This window comes from Onychostoma macrolepis, chromosome 18 (assembly GCF_012432095.1).
Source record: "Onychostoma macrolepis isolate SWU-2019 chromosome 18, ASM1243209v1, whole genome shotgun sequence".
In the NCBI taxonomy this organism is placed as follows: Eukaryota; Metazoa; Chordata; class Actinopteri; order Cypriniformes; family Cyprinidae; genus Onychostoma; species Onychostoma macrolepis.
Window position 1 is genome coordinate 33,951,092 of NC_081172.1, and position 16,085 is coordinate 33,967,176.

Genomic DNA, 16,085 nt, shown 5'->3' on the forward strand with positions numbered 1-16,085 from the left:
CGTTTGATAATACCTAGAATATCAAAATCGACTGCAGGCGGTAGATCCTTTTCCTATTTCCGCCTAAACTCTGGAACAATCTACCTAACACTGTTCGGGAGGCAGACACACTCTGTCAGTTTAAATCTAGATTAAAGACACATCTCTTTATCCTGGCATACACATATTACACTAATACACTTCTATTATTCAGATCCGTTAAAGGATTGTTAGGCTGCATTAATTAGATCAACTGGAACCAGGAACACTCCCCATAACACACGATGTACTCATTACATCGTAAGAAGAATGGCATCTACGCTAATATTTGTCTGTTTCTTTCTTATTCTGTTTCTCACTCCGTATCCGATCAGATGGTGGATCAGCACCAAGAGATGATGTCTGCAGCCCTGATCGTCAGCGGAGAGCCCCTGAGACTTACATTTAAATTATAATAAACAAACAAATATATATTATAAAAATACACAGAGAAACAATAAATGCATTAAACTATACATTACAATTATAGCAAAAGAATAACTCATATAAATGAAAAACTTCAAATAATGAATAAAACACATATATAACAAATACATTAAATTATAAATTAAAATGCTCCATCGGGACGAGACCACTGGAATCAGATAAGCCCTTTACACAATCTGACATGGCTGCGGTTGGAATAGAACTGCGGGTTTCGTCTGGTCAGAGGAGAACTGACCCCCCGAGTCTGGTTTCTCCCAAGGTTTTTTTCTCCATTCTGTCTCAGAGGGAGTTTTGGTTCCTTGCCGCTGTCGCCTCTGGCTTGCTCAGTTGGGGACACTTAATTTCTAGCGATTATCGTTGATTTGGTTGCACAGATACTATTTAAACTAAACTGAGCTGGACAATGACATCTCTGAATTCAATAATGAAATGCCTTTAACTGAAAATTGAGTGTTTAATCTTATCATTATACATTACTGACACTCTGTCCTCTAATTTGATACTGTTAAGTGCTTTGACACAATCTGTATCGTTAAAAGCGCTATATAAATAAAGGTGACTTGACTTGACTTGAGTCTTGGGGTCAGAAAGCCTAAAAATATATATCAAACATCCCCTACATCATTATGTTGTTTGGTTTCATCCAAAAACAAAATCCAGCATATTCAGTTGTCAGACACGACTGGAACTTCAAATGACACTGGCTTCTATGGTCAGATCAAATTGAAAAATTGCTTTTTGGCAGCAAACCCACCAGATGAGTTTAGTACAAACAGGGATAAAAAGTACCCCATGTTCACGGTTAAATATACTGCTGAATCTTTAATGTTGTGGCCTGTTTTTCTGCTGGAGGTCCTGAACATCTTGTTTAGACACATGGCATCATGGATTCTATCAAATGCCAACAGATGAAAAATCAAAACCTGACTGCCTCTGTTAGAAATCTTATAATGGACAGTGTTTGGATCTTCCATCACGACAATGATACAAAACAAACATTAAAATCAACACAAAAATGTGTCACTGAGCACAAAATGAAGCTTCTGCCATGGCTTTCCAGTCCTCTGACCTGAACCCTGTAGAAAATGAGTGAGGTGAACTGAAAAGAAGAAGCTGTGAATCTAAAGGGTCTGGAGTGATTCTGTATGAAGGAATGGTCTCTGATGTCTTATCAGGTGTTCTCCAAACTCTTCAGGCATTATAGGAGAAAACTCAGAGCTGTTATCTTGGGAAAAGGACGTTGCAATAATTGGGTGCCAATAATTGTGGCAAACATGAACTAGAGAAAGCATTTATTTCACAATGAGAATTCCCCCCACTTTCAATTTTTTCACTTCAATGATAGGTTAGAATTTTGTGAATTTTTTGAATGAAAGGTCAAAAGGATAAACAAATGCAGATTTATTTTCACAGCCACATTTGCTCATATTTAAAGAGGGGCCAATATTAGTGGAGGGCACTGTATACAGATGGTAATGAAATTGAAATGCTAACACTGTTGGTGGTCAGCTACATATAATGTTTGTGCTACTATTCCATTTTTTTAAATTTAGATTATATTTCAATGTAATTTGACTGAATTTAGGGCCAAAGCAATTTACCAATTTAGCTCAACCAATTACCAATCAATGCTTCATTTTGTTTAGTCTGTGGTGTAAAAAGGTCGCATTAGCAATTAAAGAAAAAACACTTAATCAAAACATGTGTTTCAATTATTCAAGTGTCTGAATAATTTTTGCTCCCATATTTTTATTTTTACTGGTAGTCCACTGTATGAAGACTTTTTGAGTATAATATGTCACAGTTTACATTATTTTGCTATCCTCGCTTACATAAATTAACTATAGTGTCCTGCACCCACTAGTAAAAAATATCAAAAATTATATCTGGTGTCTGAATAATTTTTGGTTTGACTGTAGGTGCTGTTGAATGTACCTAAATATTGAGAAATGGGTCTGAGTGGGGAAAAAATGAACTAATTGTACAGTGCATGTTTGATTTTTTTTCAATTTTGGATCAAGCCATCAAACTGTTGTGTTGTATTAAATATATATGTGGATGTTTGTCTTTCTTTGTCTTCAAGTTTTACATATGCAGTGCAAACCTCCATCAGTCAGAGGCACAGGATCACTGTAACCATAACTCATCCTTACTCACTACTTTTCTATATTCATCTGAATTTCTTTCATTTCAGTGAGCGATCACTGGCTGTTTTCTGAAGATTGCTCCGTGAAGCGTTTCTGCAGCTCTCCAGATGGCGTCATGGTGTGCGGCAACACAGATGGACAGGAAGTGTATGCTGTCACACATGACATAGTTCCTGCCAAAGGCTGGGTCATGCAGTTCAAGGTAAACTCTCACTGATGCACGCATGCTCTCCGTCAATCACTCATTTGTTTAGGCATCGGTTTCTATGGTGGGTTGTAGTCATAATTGTAATTATTTGTGCATGCAGATGGATAAGTATGTGTGTTGTTTGTCAGATTGCGGTTGGCTGTAGTGCGCCGGAGAAGCCTGCAGAGAGACAGGTTCACGTTCAGTACTCCGTGAACTTCGGTGTGACCTGGAAGTACCTGGTACCTCAGTGTTTACCTGCAGATCCTCGCTGTGCCGGGCAGGTGTCGCAGCCGTCTGTGTTCTTCCCGGCCGACGGCTGGAAGCGAGCGGTTTATCCTCTACCAGACAGTCTCGCAGACACGTAAGATATCACAGCCACTGCTTTTTAGAACACTGCTCAGTTGCTGAGTTCTTCCAATGCTAGAGTAATTTCTCAAGAAGATGTGATGTGTTCAGACCAGAGAATAAACCAGTTTTATTTGCTTTGAAAAGTCTTTTTTGCACTTGTAGGGAAGAGTGTTCTCTATTATCTTCAGGTGAGTGATGGATATACTGGTGTCATTCACAGAACGATGCGCTTCCGCTTCTATCAGAGGCATTCAGATACACAGTGGGCGGTGGAGAACTTCTACATCGGACCTGCTTGTGAAAACCACTGTGGAGGTCATGGAGACTGTCTGGACCAGCACTGCCTCTGTGACCCGGGCTTCACTGGACCCAACTGCTACGCCAGCACCACACTGAAGGTAGCCCAGTGCCACACAGCAGACGTGTAGTGTTGTCAAAAATACCTTTCGGTACTGAAATTTAAAAAATGTCCGCGTAAAGACGCGGCTCTCAAACGCTCCCGTGTGTTTCTGTGTGAGCACTCCGCTCGGTGAAGAGCATGAAGCGATCATTGAAGCCAATCACAGTCATATCTCTTGAGCGAGTGAACACTATGGCCAATCAGTGCTGTTTAAGAATCAGCTCAACAGCGCTCAGATCCATTTCCCTAGATCTTAGGGAAATGGACATTTTTAAAACTTCAGCACCAACTGGTATGACGGTCGGTACTTTTGACAACACTACAGACATGAACGTGAGCTCCGCAAACATCTAGCTTTCCTTGTATTCCTAGCAGGCGTCTCTGAAGGAGCGCTTTGACTGGGACGGGGCCCGCGGGCCGCAGTGGCAGATGCTGGAAGGCGGATACCCCTGTACTGACTGCAGGGTGCTGGTGGAGGGAACCGCTCTGTACTTCAATGGTGCAGAGGCCAGACAGGCAGTCACCAGTGATCTGGACCTGCGTGGGGCGAAGTAACTACACTGAGCATTTTCCTTTCTAAGTTCTGCCACACACATACCATACTGCATGTCAGACCCTTCGCAGTTTCACAGACATCAAAGGCCTTTAAGCCGCGGTCACACTAGACTTTGAGCATGCTGCAACGGTCGTGATATGACTTTTTAAAAACTTAAATTCAACACATAACAAATTATAATACATCTAAAATGTAAAAATATACAATCTACTCCACTTTCCTACAGCGCTGCAGTTTTAAATTCATCACAATTCATCTCTTCTGTGTCACCCTATAGCGCCATTTTGGAGAGTATCACATACGTAAACAACGTATGTTGTTCTGTCAGCAGCACCATGCACACTGACACATTGTTTACATTCAGATCAAAGCGCACGCATACGTTGTGATACTCTCCAAAATGGCGCTATAGGGTGACACGGATAATAAACGAGCGTCGGTTGTCAGGAGAAATAACCAAAATGAACATCCCTATTCTAATTAAATGATATTATTAATACTGCCTAAATCTGTGAGTATCCTCATATTTACATTTACATTTAGTCAATTTGCAGATGCTTTTATCCAAAGCGACTTACAATTGGGGAATACATAAAGCGAAGAGGCAATCAGACAGAGGAAGTGCTCGCAACACCAAGTCTCAGGCATTGTTCAAATATGTACACAAGTAGCAAGGGAAGGAATAAATAAAGAGAAAGATAAAGTTTTTTTTATTTTATTTTTTTTATAAGTTTAGGTTGAAGTCAAGTAGTGTCAAAAGAGATGAGTTTTCAGATGTTGCTTGAAGATTGACAGGGATCCAGCACTCCGGATAGGAGTGGGAAGATCATTCCACCAGCCAGGAATGATGAACGAGAATGTTCTGGAGAGTGATTTTGAGCCTCTCTGTGATGGTACCACGAGGCGTCGGTCACTAGCGGATCTCAGACTTCTGGAGGGGATGTAGATTCGTAATAGTGAGTGGAAGTAGGCGGGTGCTGAGCCAGTGGTTTCTCTATATGCAAGCATCAATGACTTGAACTTGATGCGAGCTGCAACCGGTAGCCAGTGCAAGGAGATAAAGAGAGGTGTAACATGGGCTCTTTTGGGCTCGTTGAAGACCAGTCATGCCGCTGCATTCTGAATCATTTGTAGAGGTTTGATTGTGTTTGATGGAAGTCCAGCCAGAAGAGCATTGCAGTAGTCCAGCCTAGAAATGACAAGGGCCTGGACAAGAAGTTGTGCAGCATGCTCTGTCAGAAAGGGCCTGATCTTTCTGATGTTGTGTAGTGCAAACCTGCAAGATCGATGCAGTCTTTGTAATGTGCTCTTTGAAGGTCAGCTGGTCATCAAAGATTACACCAAGATTTCTGATCGAAGTTGATGGGGTAATTGTAGAAGTACCTAGCTGGATGGTGAAATTATGCTGTAGAGTCGGAGTGGCAGTGATATGCAAGTGCTATAACAAGTCTCAGTTAGCTAAACGCAGTACGCATTGTGAGGTTTTGTTTTTTGTTTTTTTATAATAAATAAAAAGAGCAAGCCAGTGTTAGAGGCCTTTTATGCTTTTGTTAATTGTAAAATAAATAAAAAGAAAACAAATATAATACAAAAAGATTATACAAGCTAGTGTTAGTTTTTTTTTTTTTTTAAGTATAGAATTAGAATAGAGAGTGCTAGAGTTAAGGACTAAGGACTCAGCTGTTCGGATTGAGTCGGGCAGGTCATTCCACCATGGGGGAACATTTAATTTAAAAGTCTGTGAAAGTGATTTTGTGCCTCTTTGGGATGGCACAATAAAGCGATGTTCACTTGCAGAATACAAGCTTCTAGAGGCACATAAGTCTGAAGTAATTAATTTAGGTAAAGGGGTGCAGAGCCAGTGGTGCTTTTGTAGGCAAACATTGATGCCTTTATTAATGCCTATGCGAGCAGCTATTGGTAGCCAGTGCAAACTGATAAACAGAGGAGTGACGTGCATTCTTTTTGGCTCATTAAAAATTAATCTTGCTGCCGCGTTCTGGATTAATTGTAAAGGTTTGATAGAACAGGCTGGAAGACCTGCCAAGAGAGCATTGTAATAGTCCAGCCTGGACAGAACAAGAGCTTGAACAAGAAGTTGTGAAGTATGTTCTGAAAGAAAGGGCCTGATCTTCTTGATGTTAAATAAAGCAAATCTGCAGGACTGGGCAGTTTTGGCAACGTGGTCTAAAAAAGTCAGCTGATCATCAATCATAACTCCAAGGTTTCTGGCTGTTTTTGAAGGAGTTATGGTTGATGTGCCTAACTGGAAGGTGAAATTGTGATGGAACGATGGATTTGATGGAACCACAAGCAGTTCTGTCTTGGCAAGGTTGAGTTGAAGGTGATGGTCCTTCATCCAGCAAGAAATGTCTGTTAGACAAGCAGAGATGCGAGCAGCTATCGTCGGATCATCAGCATGAATTGAAAGGTAGAGTTGAGTGTCATCAGCATAGCAGTGATATGAAAAGCCATGTTTCAGAATGACATAACCAACTGATGCCATGTAGACAGAGAAGAGAAGTGGTCCAACAACTGAGCCCTGAGGCACCCCAGTAGCTAGATGTTGAGACTTAGATACCTCACCTCTTGAAGGACCTGAGAGGTAAGACTTAAACCACTAGAGTGTGGTTCCTGAGATGCCCTTTGCCAATAGGGTTGACAGGAGGATCTGGTGGTTAACCATGTCAAAAGCAGTGGACAAATTCAGCAAGATAAGTATTGAAGATTTGGAATCCGCTCTTGCCAGGCTTAGGGCTTCAACAACTGAGAGCAAGGCAGTCTTGGTTGAATGTCCACTTCTGAAACCAGACTGTTTGCTGTCGAGGAGGTTGTTCTGTTTGAGAAAGGCAGAGGCTTGGTTGAACACAGCTCGTTCAAGTGTTTTTGCAATGAAAGGAAGAAGGGAAACCGGTCTGTAGTTCTATAAAAGAGATGGGTTAAGGGTGGGTTTCTTAAGTAGTGGGGTTATACGAGCCTGTCTAAATGCTGAGGGGAAAACACCAGTGTGAAAGGATGTGTTAATGATGTAAGTGAGTGCAGGTACAACTGCAGGAGAAATGGCTTGAAGGAGATGAGATGGAATAGGATCAAGTGGACAAGTAGTAGGATGATTAAAAAGGATGAGTTTGGATAATTCTGCCTCAGAGAGTGAAGAGAAGGATGTGAACGAGTATATGTTTGCTGGTAAGATGTGCTTGACAGATTGTGGTGTGGAAAATTGTCGTCAGCTGTTAGAGTTGAGGAAGGAGGGGGAGGAGGAGGACAAAGGAGGGAGGAAAATGTTTTAAAGAGCATGCAAAAGTTAGCCGAATTGTTAATTTTGTTATGATAGTATGTACTTTTAGCAGTGGAGACATTAGCAGAGAAGGAAGAGAGGAGTGACCAATACACATTAAGGTCAATGGGATTTTTTGATTTGTGCCACACCCTTTCAGCAGCCCTGAGCTTAGAACGATGTTCGCAGAGAACATCGGACAGCCAAGGGGCAGAAGGGGTGGTACGGGCTGGCCTGGAAGATAAGTTGCAGGCAGTGTCTAAACAAGATGTAAAAGTGGAGCAGAAAGTATCAGTAAGTATCAAGAGATGCTAACTGTTTAGGGGGAGGAAGCAAAGATGAAACCATAGCAGATAGCCGGGAGGGTGAGAGTGAGCGTCGAAAGATGACATGTGGAGTGTTATGTGTAGTGTCAGGAACCATGTTGAGGTTAAGAGTGAGAAGGAAGTGATCCGAAGGGTGTGCAGTGGAGTTGAATTGAATTCAGCTGAACACACTTTACTGTTTATCACAACAAAGGGCTAAGCAAGCACACAACACTGACAAAGTATGCGATACAGTATGAGACCAAACGCAACTTCAGCACGTCTCAGCAGAGTAAACAAAACCACATTAATATTAATAACATATGGCTGTGCTGCTGTTCAGGTTTGTGGAGTACTGGGCTAAAATCGGCAGCGAGGAGAACGTTACTCTCTGTCATCGTCCAACCTGTCGGAAAGAGGGTGTGTTATTGGATTATTCTATTGATGGAGGTATGTTTTTTTTAATAATAACAAAAATGCAAAATCATTCTCATCTTTCCTTTTATGAAGACACAAGTCATATAAATTGATTGAGTTGTTCTCTCTGTAAGGTGTGTCTTGGACGTTGCTCCATGAGATGGACTATCTGAAGTACATATCAGTGAGGAGAGATTACATCGTGCTGCCGGAGACAGCGCTGACCAACGCCACCCGCCTGCGATGGTGGCAGCCGTTCTCGCTGCTGTCGGGCCTGGTCCGGTCGAGTGCGGAGCGCGCTCAGTGGGCTTTAGACAACATCCTCGTGGGAGGCTCTGACATCAACCCCAGCACCCTCCTGGACACCTTTGATGACGGTGAGTCACATGTTCCTCCACTATCATCAGTGGCACTGCGAAATCCTGAAGTCTGGAGCAGTGAAATATGATCCTGGAATCATGAAAAAAAATGCTACTGTCCATATTAAAGAGCTGCACTAATGTTCTCCTTCCTCCAGAGGGTGTCTCTCACGAAGAGAGTTGGAGCTTCTATCCCAATGCCGTCCGTACGGCCGGCTTCTGCGGAAACCCGTCGTTCCACTTGTATTGGCCAAACAAGAACCAAGACGGGTCGCACAATATCCTGGCAACCCGAGAACTCATTGTTCAGCCTGGATACATCTTACAGTTCAAGGTTTGAGCACAAGATGTTTGAGATCAGGAGTGGCGCTAGGGGTGGGCTAAGGGGGCTGAAGCCCCAAATGTTTTATTACCAAGCACTGTATGCATCATCACTGAATTTTCATGCACATTAAAATTATTTCTATTAGAACCGCAGATGTTCTCTACATTCCATTCTCTCGTTCACTCCCGTCAAAGAAATGTTCGAGGCTCGTACTTCTGACCGACATGTGAACTGGCCAACCATTGATAAAATGTTACAGCAGCTGCTTCAGGTATCTGTAACTGAATGTAGGCTATAACTTATTGCTATAATACCGATCTCGCCATTTGTCAAATTAGGTTATTTGTTACTGAGCACTGTCACTGTGAAGCAACAAATATAGATATTTAATCATAGAATTATATGCAGTCTTCCATGGACACACATGGATTTAGAGCGATTATACGAACGGTTTGTTCAGCATGCATGGTCAGTGGAAGACTTTTCTTCGTGTCAGGTCAACAAACATTAAGTCTTTTAAATTGTAGAGACAATATTGCCTTTTTTGCTCTATTTCGCTAACGAAAATGGTTGCAAACAAAGCCATGTTGTGCGTCTCTGCAGCAACACACAGCAGTGTTTCCTTACTGAATGAATTTTGCGTTTTTGAACAAATCGATTGATTCAGTGATTCACTGATCCATTCATAAAAACGGTTTCTTACCCTGCGTCCCAATGTTCATAATATCCATGCTAAATAGCATGTGAGATAAGAATGAGTGTTACTTTGTTCTTGAATGAATCAGCTGTTTTGAAAAAATGATTGAATAAATGACTCGGTGACTCACTTATTAAGACAGTGGCTTGCTGCCACCTACTGGCAATTTTAGTTTCATATTTTAAAGTATCATTCTTTTTTTTTTCTCTCATTTCATATTTCTATATTCCACTTTTTATATTTAAAAGATTAATCTCATAACATTATTTATGAAATTTTTATGTGCAGTGTAAATGCATGCAAGTGCCAAAAAATAAGTGTATAGAGCCCTGCATGTTTAATTATACTTACATTTATAAGTTTATCCCGTGTATTCTGGCACATATGGATGTCTCTGGGCTAAGCCCCGGATATCTACTCACCCTATTACTGCCCCTGTTTGAAATCATTCAGTTTTCACACAGAAACACACAGATATACAGTGACTCTGGTCTTTGTCCACTTTAGATTGTGGTTGGCTGTGAGGCAGACCGATGTGATGACCGTCATTCAGTGCTTTTACAGTACAGGAAGGATGCCAGGTGAGTACAGACGACAGATGTGCATGTGAAGCCCCCTTCACTCCTTTATTTTTGCAAGATTATCTGTATGTAACTTTCTCCTCCTTCCAATCATGGTCCTGCAGAGTTTAGCTTCAACTTGTCCCAGCACAACTACCTGGAAGATTCTAGTAATCCTGAAGAACTTGGTTCAGGTGTGTTTAATTGGGGTTGGAGCTGAGCTCTGCAGGACAGTGGCCCTGAAGGCGCAGGATTGGACACCCTAATCTATTGTCAAAGCCCAGTGTTAATGACAGTTATCTTGTGAGAAAGAGAAAGGGGAGTGGAAAAAGAAAGGAAGTGGTAATATGTTGTCTAGTAATGAAGTTCCTTCTTCCACAGATCAGATGTGTGGCAGTTAGTCCAGTCCGCTTGTCTCCCTTCTTCTGTCAACAATGTGGGCTGCTCACCTTTCCAGTTCCACGAGTCCACTATCTACAGTCCTGTCAACAGTTCAGTGTGGACCAGAGTCACCATTCAGCTGCCTGACCATGTGTCATCTGGGTATGGCTTATAGGCTCCCTTAATGATCCCTTAAATGGTCTTTTTGAGAGATTGCATTTTAGGAATGTAACAATATCAAAATCTTAAGATACGATAATATCACGATATGAAGTCCACTATACGATATTTATTGCGATATTTAAAAAAATAGACAAATGAAGACTTGGAGGAAGCCAAATAAATTAGAATATTTTAATATTAACAATTTTATATTATTGTTATTCCTATGACAGTAAAACAATTGTACTGTAAAATAAATGAAAATTAATATTTCATAGGTATATTCTTTTACTTCTTGCCTAATTTCTACACTTGAAAGAGATATTTGAATCTGGACTGCATTTAAACCGCTAACACGGCAGTAGAGCTCTTATCTTGAAGGAAAACTTCAGCTTCAGTGAAAACAGGCTTACAAAAACTCATCTCACTACAAATATAAATGTAAATGTAAATGTAAATGTAAATATAGTGAAATGCTGTAATCATCTGCCCATTAAAATGTTGGGAATTATGTGAATGTGAAAATAAAGCCTAACTGGTGGCTGTTGCGTTTCCTAACACACACTAAACTCACAGCAGCACATGCAATAAACGAGTTCACTGCATTCAAGTTTAAATATATTTTAAAAGTCTACACTTTTTGCCCGGAAGACCTATCGTTTCATATTGTCATGTGACCACGATAATATCGAGACAACTATTGCGATACCATGATATTGATAATAGCATTACCTCCCTATTGCATTATCATTAGGATGTGTGGCGGTAGTTAGTTGTTAAAAGGACTTATCCATAAGACGGTCTCAGGTATTCAGGCATTAATGCACATGTCTATAAATATCGGACTCTCCGTCATGTGTTCAGTGCGACACAGTTTCGCTGGATCCAGCACGAGGCCCCTGGTGAGCGATACAGCTGGGCCGTGGATCACGTGTACATCGGGGAAGCATGTCCTGGACTGTGCAGCGGTCACGGCTACTGTACCAGCGGACCCGTCTGCATCTGTGATGAAGGCCATCATGGTGGGCGTCAGTTTTCTATAGCTCTGTGATTCCGTGAAGTTTACAACAGAACAAACAGGAACAGCTTTTGTCTTTCTCAGGTGATGACTGCTCTTTGTCCAGCAGTGAGCTGCCCAGCTCGATAAAGGATAACTTTGAGTCTGGTTCGGTGTCTCAGGAGAGCTGGAGCTTGATTCAGGGTGGCGGCGTGGGCAGCGGATGTGGTCAGCTCTCTCCTCACGCTCATGGGGACTCGCTGTACTTCAACGGCTGCAAGATCAGACAAGCCATCACTAGACCTCTGGATCTGACCCGTGCTAGGTATAGCAAGAAAACTGTTCAAGACATCCTTTGGTTTTCTTGCTCATTTCAGTCATTAATGCAATCTGTTACCATCCTCTCCACATCTCTCTCCTCCAGTAAGATCATGTTCGTGCTGCAGATAGGCAGCGTGTCACAAACGGACAGCTGTAACGCTGCACTGGATCAGGCGGATACAGTCGACCGGGCCGTGCTTCTCCAGTACAGCGTCAATAACGGAGTTAGTTGGCACGTCATTGCTCAACACCAGCCAAAAGATTTCATCAAAGCCCAGAGAGTGTCCTACAACATTCCACTGTGAGTCTGCAAACATGCATTACATGAATTCCATTATGTTACAAATAATGCTGAATTACTTGCGTGTTGTTCCTGTAGCTCTAACAGTAGAGTATGGTGCTAACAACGTCAAGATCATGGGTTCAATTCCCATGGGGTGCATGAACTGGTAAAATGCATACGTCTAATGCAATGTAGGTTGCTTTGGATAAAAGCATCTGCCAAATGTGTGAATGGCTTGTGTTCATTGTTCTTGTTTGAAAATCAGTTTGGGAAACATCAATATACTGGAAGAATGAGGCCAACACAAGTGACTGCGGTATGATTTAGACTGCAGGAGGAAGAAGAACAGGATATGATTAATTTGTTATCAACTATTCAATATCTATTGCAATTTAGAATATCCAATTACATTCCACATATCCAAATGCTAAGTCTGGTGGCAGAGATGGTTGTGCTGGTCTGTGTAGCAGTGGGGGGAAGAAGTTGGATTTCATTTCAATAGCCTTGAATAAGAATTGCTGGGGAACACAAAACTCCTGGAGCACCGAGAAGGTCCTTGTAGTCTGAATCATGCAGATGAAGGTACCTTTGAGGTGACTGTTCGGAAGTCCTGAAAATCTAAAATACGCAGATGGAGGAGCCTTGAAGGGAGTGTTGTGGGGCAAGATGCTGTTACTGTCTCAGAACTTGTATCTCCAAGCTCCCTGAACTCAGAACACCTCCCAAACTTACAGTAATTCACTTCTGGTCTAGGAGAACTCTTTTTCTGAACACTTTTACACCTTCCTCAAAAGGAGGGGATTGCACTTTGGCACCTTTCTGATCCAGTGATATATTATTTGCATTTGAAGTTCACAGTTAAAACAGTGTCTTCATGATTTTGCCTGTACATTAATCACTTTCCAAAAGACTTCCAAAGTAATCTAGGCAATGTGCTGAATGTATAGAGTTCAAACATTATTCTGAATCACTTATGCATTCATGTACCTTAATACCATAAGGTACTTGATAGAATTTATAAACATTGTTGTGTCACAAACAGTGCTCATTAAGCGTATACTGTTCTCTGAATGGATATGAAGAGAATGTGGTCCATTTTGTTTCTGTTGTGTGTAGAAGTGTGCAAGTGAAGATCTGTCATATCACTATACGTCACTATAACCCTCACTTCAGCTTGTGGACAGTGTGTGTGAAGCAAGTGACAAACATATGGTCAATACAGTATTCTTAGAAGGTCTTACACACTCCTTTGACACTAGAGCAAGTAAAATGAAGTGTACTCAGGCTTTCTCTCCTATCTCAGCTGCATGGTCAGGTAAGTTTGTACTTGTTTTTCCTGGGTGTTCTGTAGAATTTATCTGACTTTAAGGATAAGAATCAGGGGGAACAAAGCAGTTCATGTTATTGGAGTCGCAATATGCTTGTGTTAACACCCCTTGCTCTTCCCAAAAGATGGTGGAATCTTAAAGGCAAAAGGTATATCTGTTTGTTGGAGTCAATAGCCTTGTGGGCGTGCTGTAACTATCACATTAAACCCCATTAAAATGAAAATGTGTGGAAAGGGAACTTAGAAGGTTGTCATCCTCTCTGCCTGCTGTCTATTATGTTTATATGAAATGGACCTTACCTAGGCAGTCCATCAGTTCATCCACTCTGGGCATTCCCTCTGGGGAAAAACCAGTCTTACTCGTGTTCCTTCTGTGAGTTCAGCGGCAGTCTATGAATAAGACGTCCTTATTGCGATGCCTGAAAAACTCATGCTTCACTGGTCCTCTTTCTCTGCAAATATCTCAAACATGTCTCAAATGTTTGTGCTTCCACAAGTCTTTGAGCTTTGTGAGAATTTTTTTAACAATATTTTGTGCATGTGTTTGGTACATCTAATTGCTGTTAACAAATGTCATTACATTTACATGCTAAGAGTCATTCTCGCCTATTTTCCAGGACCATGGTGTTTTATCTTACGATTTAAAATTGTACCAAAATGTTCTTCTGAATTACATCTGGACTGCATCTGTAATGTGAGGGATTTGTGACAAGTGAGTTGTGGATCCAAATGCAGGCTTTATTTAAAACGTTGTCAGACAGGCAGGGTCGAACTCCAGCAAACAATATCATCCAAGGCAAAGACAAAAAAGTAATCCAAAAACAGGCAAAGGTCATTCAATGCAAGGCAGAGGCAGAGGCAAAAGGGTAATCTAAAAATAGGCAAACGTCATACAATGCAAGGCAGAGGCGAAAGAGTAATCCACAAACAGGCAAATGTCAGGGCAGGCAGCAAAAACACTCAAAAACAAGGCAAACAGTCCAAGATCAAAAACACAAAGGCAAGCCAAGGAAACATGCGTACAAGGAAATGTTCCAGGCTAACAATAAACAGCGGGGTGTGTGTGTGTGTGCAATCTTTATAGTCCTCTTAATATGAGACAGTTGTGAACTGATGATGAGATTTGATGAGTCCAGGCAAAGGTGTAGCAAATTAGCTCAAAAGGGAAATATTTATAATTAATTATAACTGGTTATAATTAATAATAAATATTTAGATTAGATCTTAGAATTAACTTTAGCAAAATCAATATTACAATTATTTGATCTGTCCGTCCACCGAGCAGACAATATAATCTTTTATCAATTCTAGGAAAGGCTTTCCTGTAGCTCAAATAGTAGAGCATGGCGCTAGCAACGCCAAGATCATGGGTTCGATTCCCAGGGAAAGCAAGAGCTGATCAAATGTAAAAACTGTAACTTGAATGTAAGTCGCTTTGGATAAAAGCGTCTGCTAAATGCATAAATGTAAATGTAAAATGTTATTTTCCTGGCCAAGGAAGAATAGCTTTCCTACTTTATGCAGTACTAGCAATAGTTTAGCATGGAGCAAGGATCAACATTCAGTGACTTCGAATTGTGAGCAGAACACAGAGACAATCAATTGTGAATATAAGGGATTTAATAAATGAAACTATAGCTAACATACACTAAATTAAGCAAAACATATATATAGAATGAAGGAAAGTAAGTAAAAAGTATTTCACATCAATTAACCACAACCCACTGAGAATCATCAAAGAATCAAAAATCACCTTAACAGGGGGCTCAAACTTAAACTCGTATCTAAATAGTTGTAAACAGTTACTTGCATTGGCTTTGCTGCTGAACAAGAGTCCTGATGCGATAGACAACGGAGGTTCTTGCTGATTTCTTTAGGGGTGAGCTGGAGATTTTCCTCTGGTTCTTCTGAAGATAGGAAAGTCCACAGTGAGTCGACAAAGTTATTTGAAGGTAAAACTGCCAGAAGGTAAAACTCAAGAGGAGAGTTTTTGAAGAGTCTTGGTAGTGTCCGTCTCAAGAAGAAGGGTTTTTGAGCCACGATTAGTCTGAGTTCGGAACTTTTGATAGTTCATAGCCGCACCCACCTTTTGGGTGGAGTGGCCAATCAGAGGCATGAATTTTGAGCGTGAGAAACTTTCTTTGTCCCCTTTCGTTTATGGTCCATTTTCATTTTTATTACTGGTCTGGAGAGTTGGTGCAGTTTTACTTCAAAGAATAGTAAAAATTGTATGATGTGTTTCACGATTCCATAGTGTACATCATGGTTCGAGGAATAAAAGGAAGATCATTTTGATACCACGAAAGAAACATTTAGAAGATATTAAAGCAGAGATACTCTCATACACTTGAATATAGGCGTTTAGAGTTTAAATAATACAGGTAAAGAGTTGTAACTAGGTTAATATAATAGGGAAAATACATGCATATACCAGATACATTTTATAACTGCTTAATTATGGCCTAAATAAAGAGAATGTCTTTATGTGTGCGTGTGATGTGTATTGAAATTTTGGAGACAGACCGATCAGGCCTTTGGTGCCTGACACGGGGGTCATTCACTCCTCTT

The 16,085-nt window shown here is 40.9% G+C and overlaps 1 protein-coding gene and 1 non-coding gene across 12 annotated transcripts in view; both read left to right on the forward strand.

The window, feature by feature from the left end:
* The window catches only part of reln (reelin), a 139,977-nt gene that overhangs the window by 118,656 nt on the left and 5,236 nt on the right, over positions 1 to 16,085 (forward strand). For 7 of the 11 annotated variants that reach the window (XM_058751182.1, XM_058751176.1, XM_058751183.1 and 4 more), the window contains exons 51-62: positions 2,660 to 2,814; positions 2,949 to 3,163; positions 3,371 to 3,548; positions 3,923 to 4,101; positions 8,032 to 8,138; positions 8,240 to 8,482; positions 8,623 to 8,798; positions 9,994 to 10,067; positions 10,428 to 10,589; positions 11,454 to 11,611; positions 11,692 to 11,911; positions 12,011 to 12,208. In XM_058751182.1, coding sequence (XP_058607165.1) covers positions 2,660 to 2,814; positions 2,949 to 3,163; positions 3,371 to 3,548; positions 3,923 to 4,101; positions 8,032 to 8,138; positions 8,240 to 8,482; positions 8,623 to 8,798; positions 9,994 to 10,067; positions 10,428 to 10,589; positions 11,454 to 11,611; positions 11,692 to 11,911; positions 12,011 to 12,208 — 2,065 coding nt within the window. Of the gene's footprint in view, positions 1 to 353; positions 2,600 to 2,659; positions 2,815 to 2,948; positions 3,164 to 3,370; positions 3,549 to 3,922; positions 4,102 to 8,031; positions 8,139 to 8,239; positions 8,483 to 8,622; positions 8,799 to 9,993; positions 10,068 to 10,427; positions 10,590 to 11,453; positions 11,612 to 11,691; positions 11,912 to 12,010; positions 12,209 to 16,085 lie in introns of those variants that run through there. The other 4 variants (XM_058751177.1, XM_058751173.1, XM_058751179.1 and 1 more) reach the window with 2 other exon arrangements.
* trnaa-agc (transfer RNA alanine (anticodon AGC)) lies at positions 14,834 to 14,908 on the forward strand. The gene has a single exon. It is a non-coding gene; the product is annotated as a tRNA-Ala (tRNA).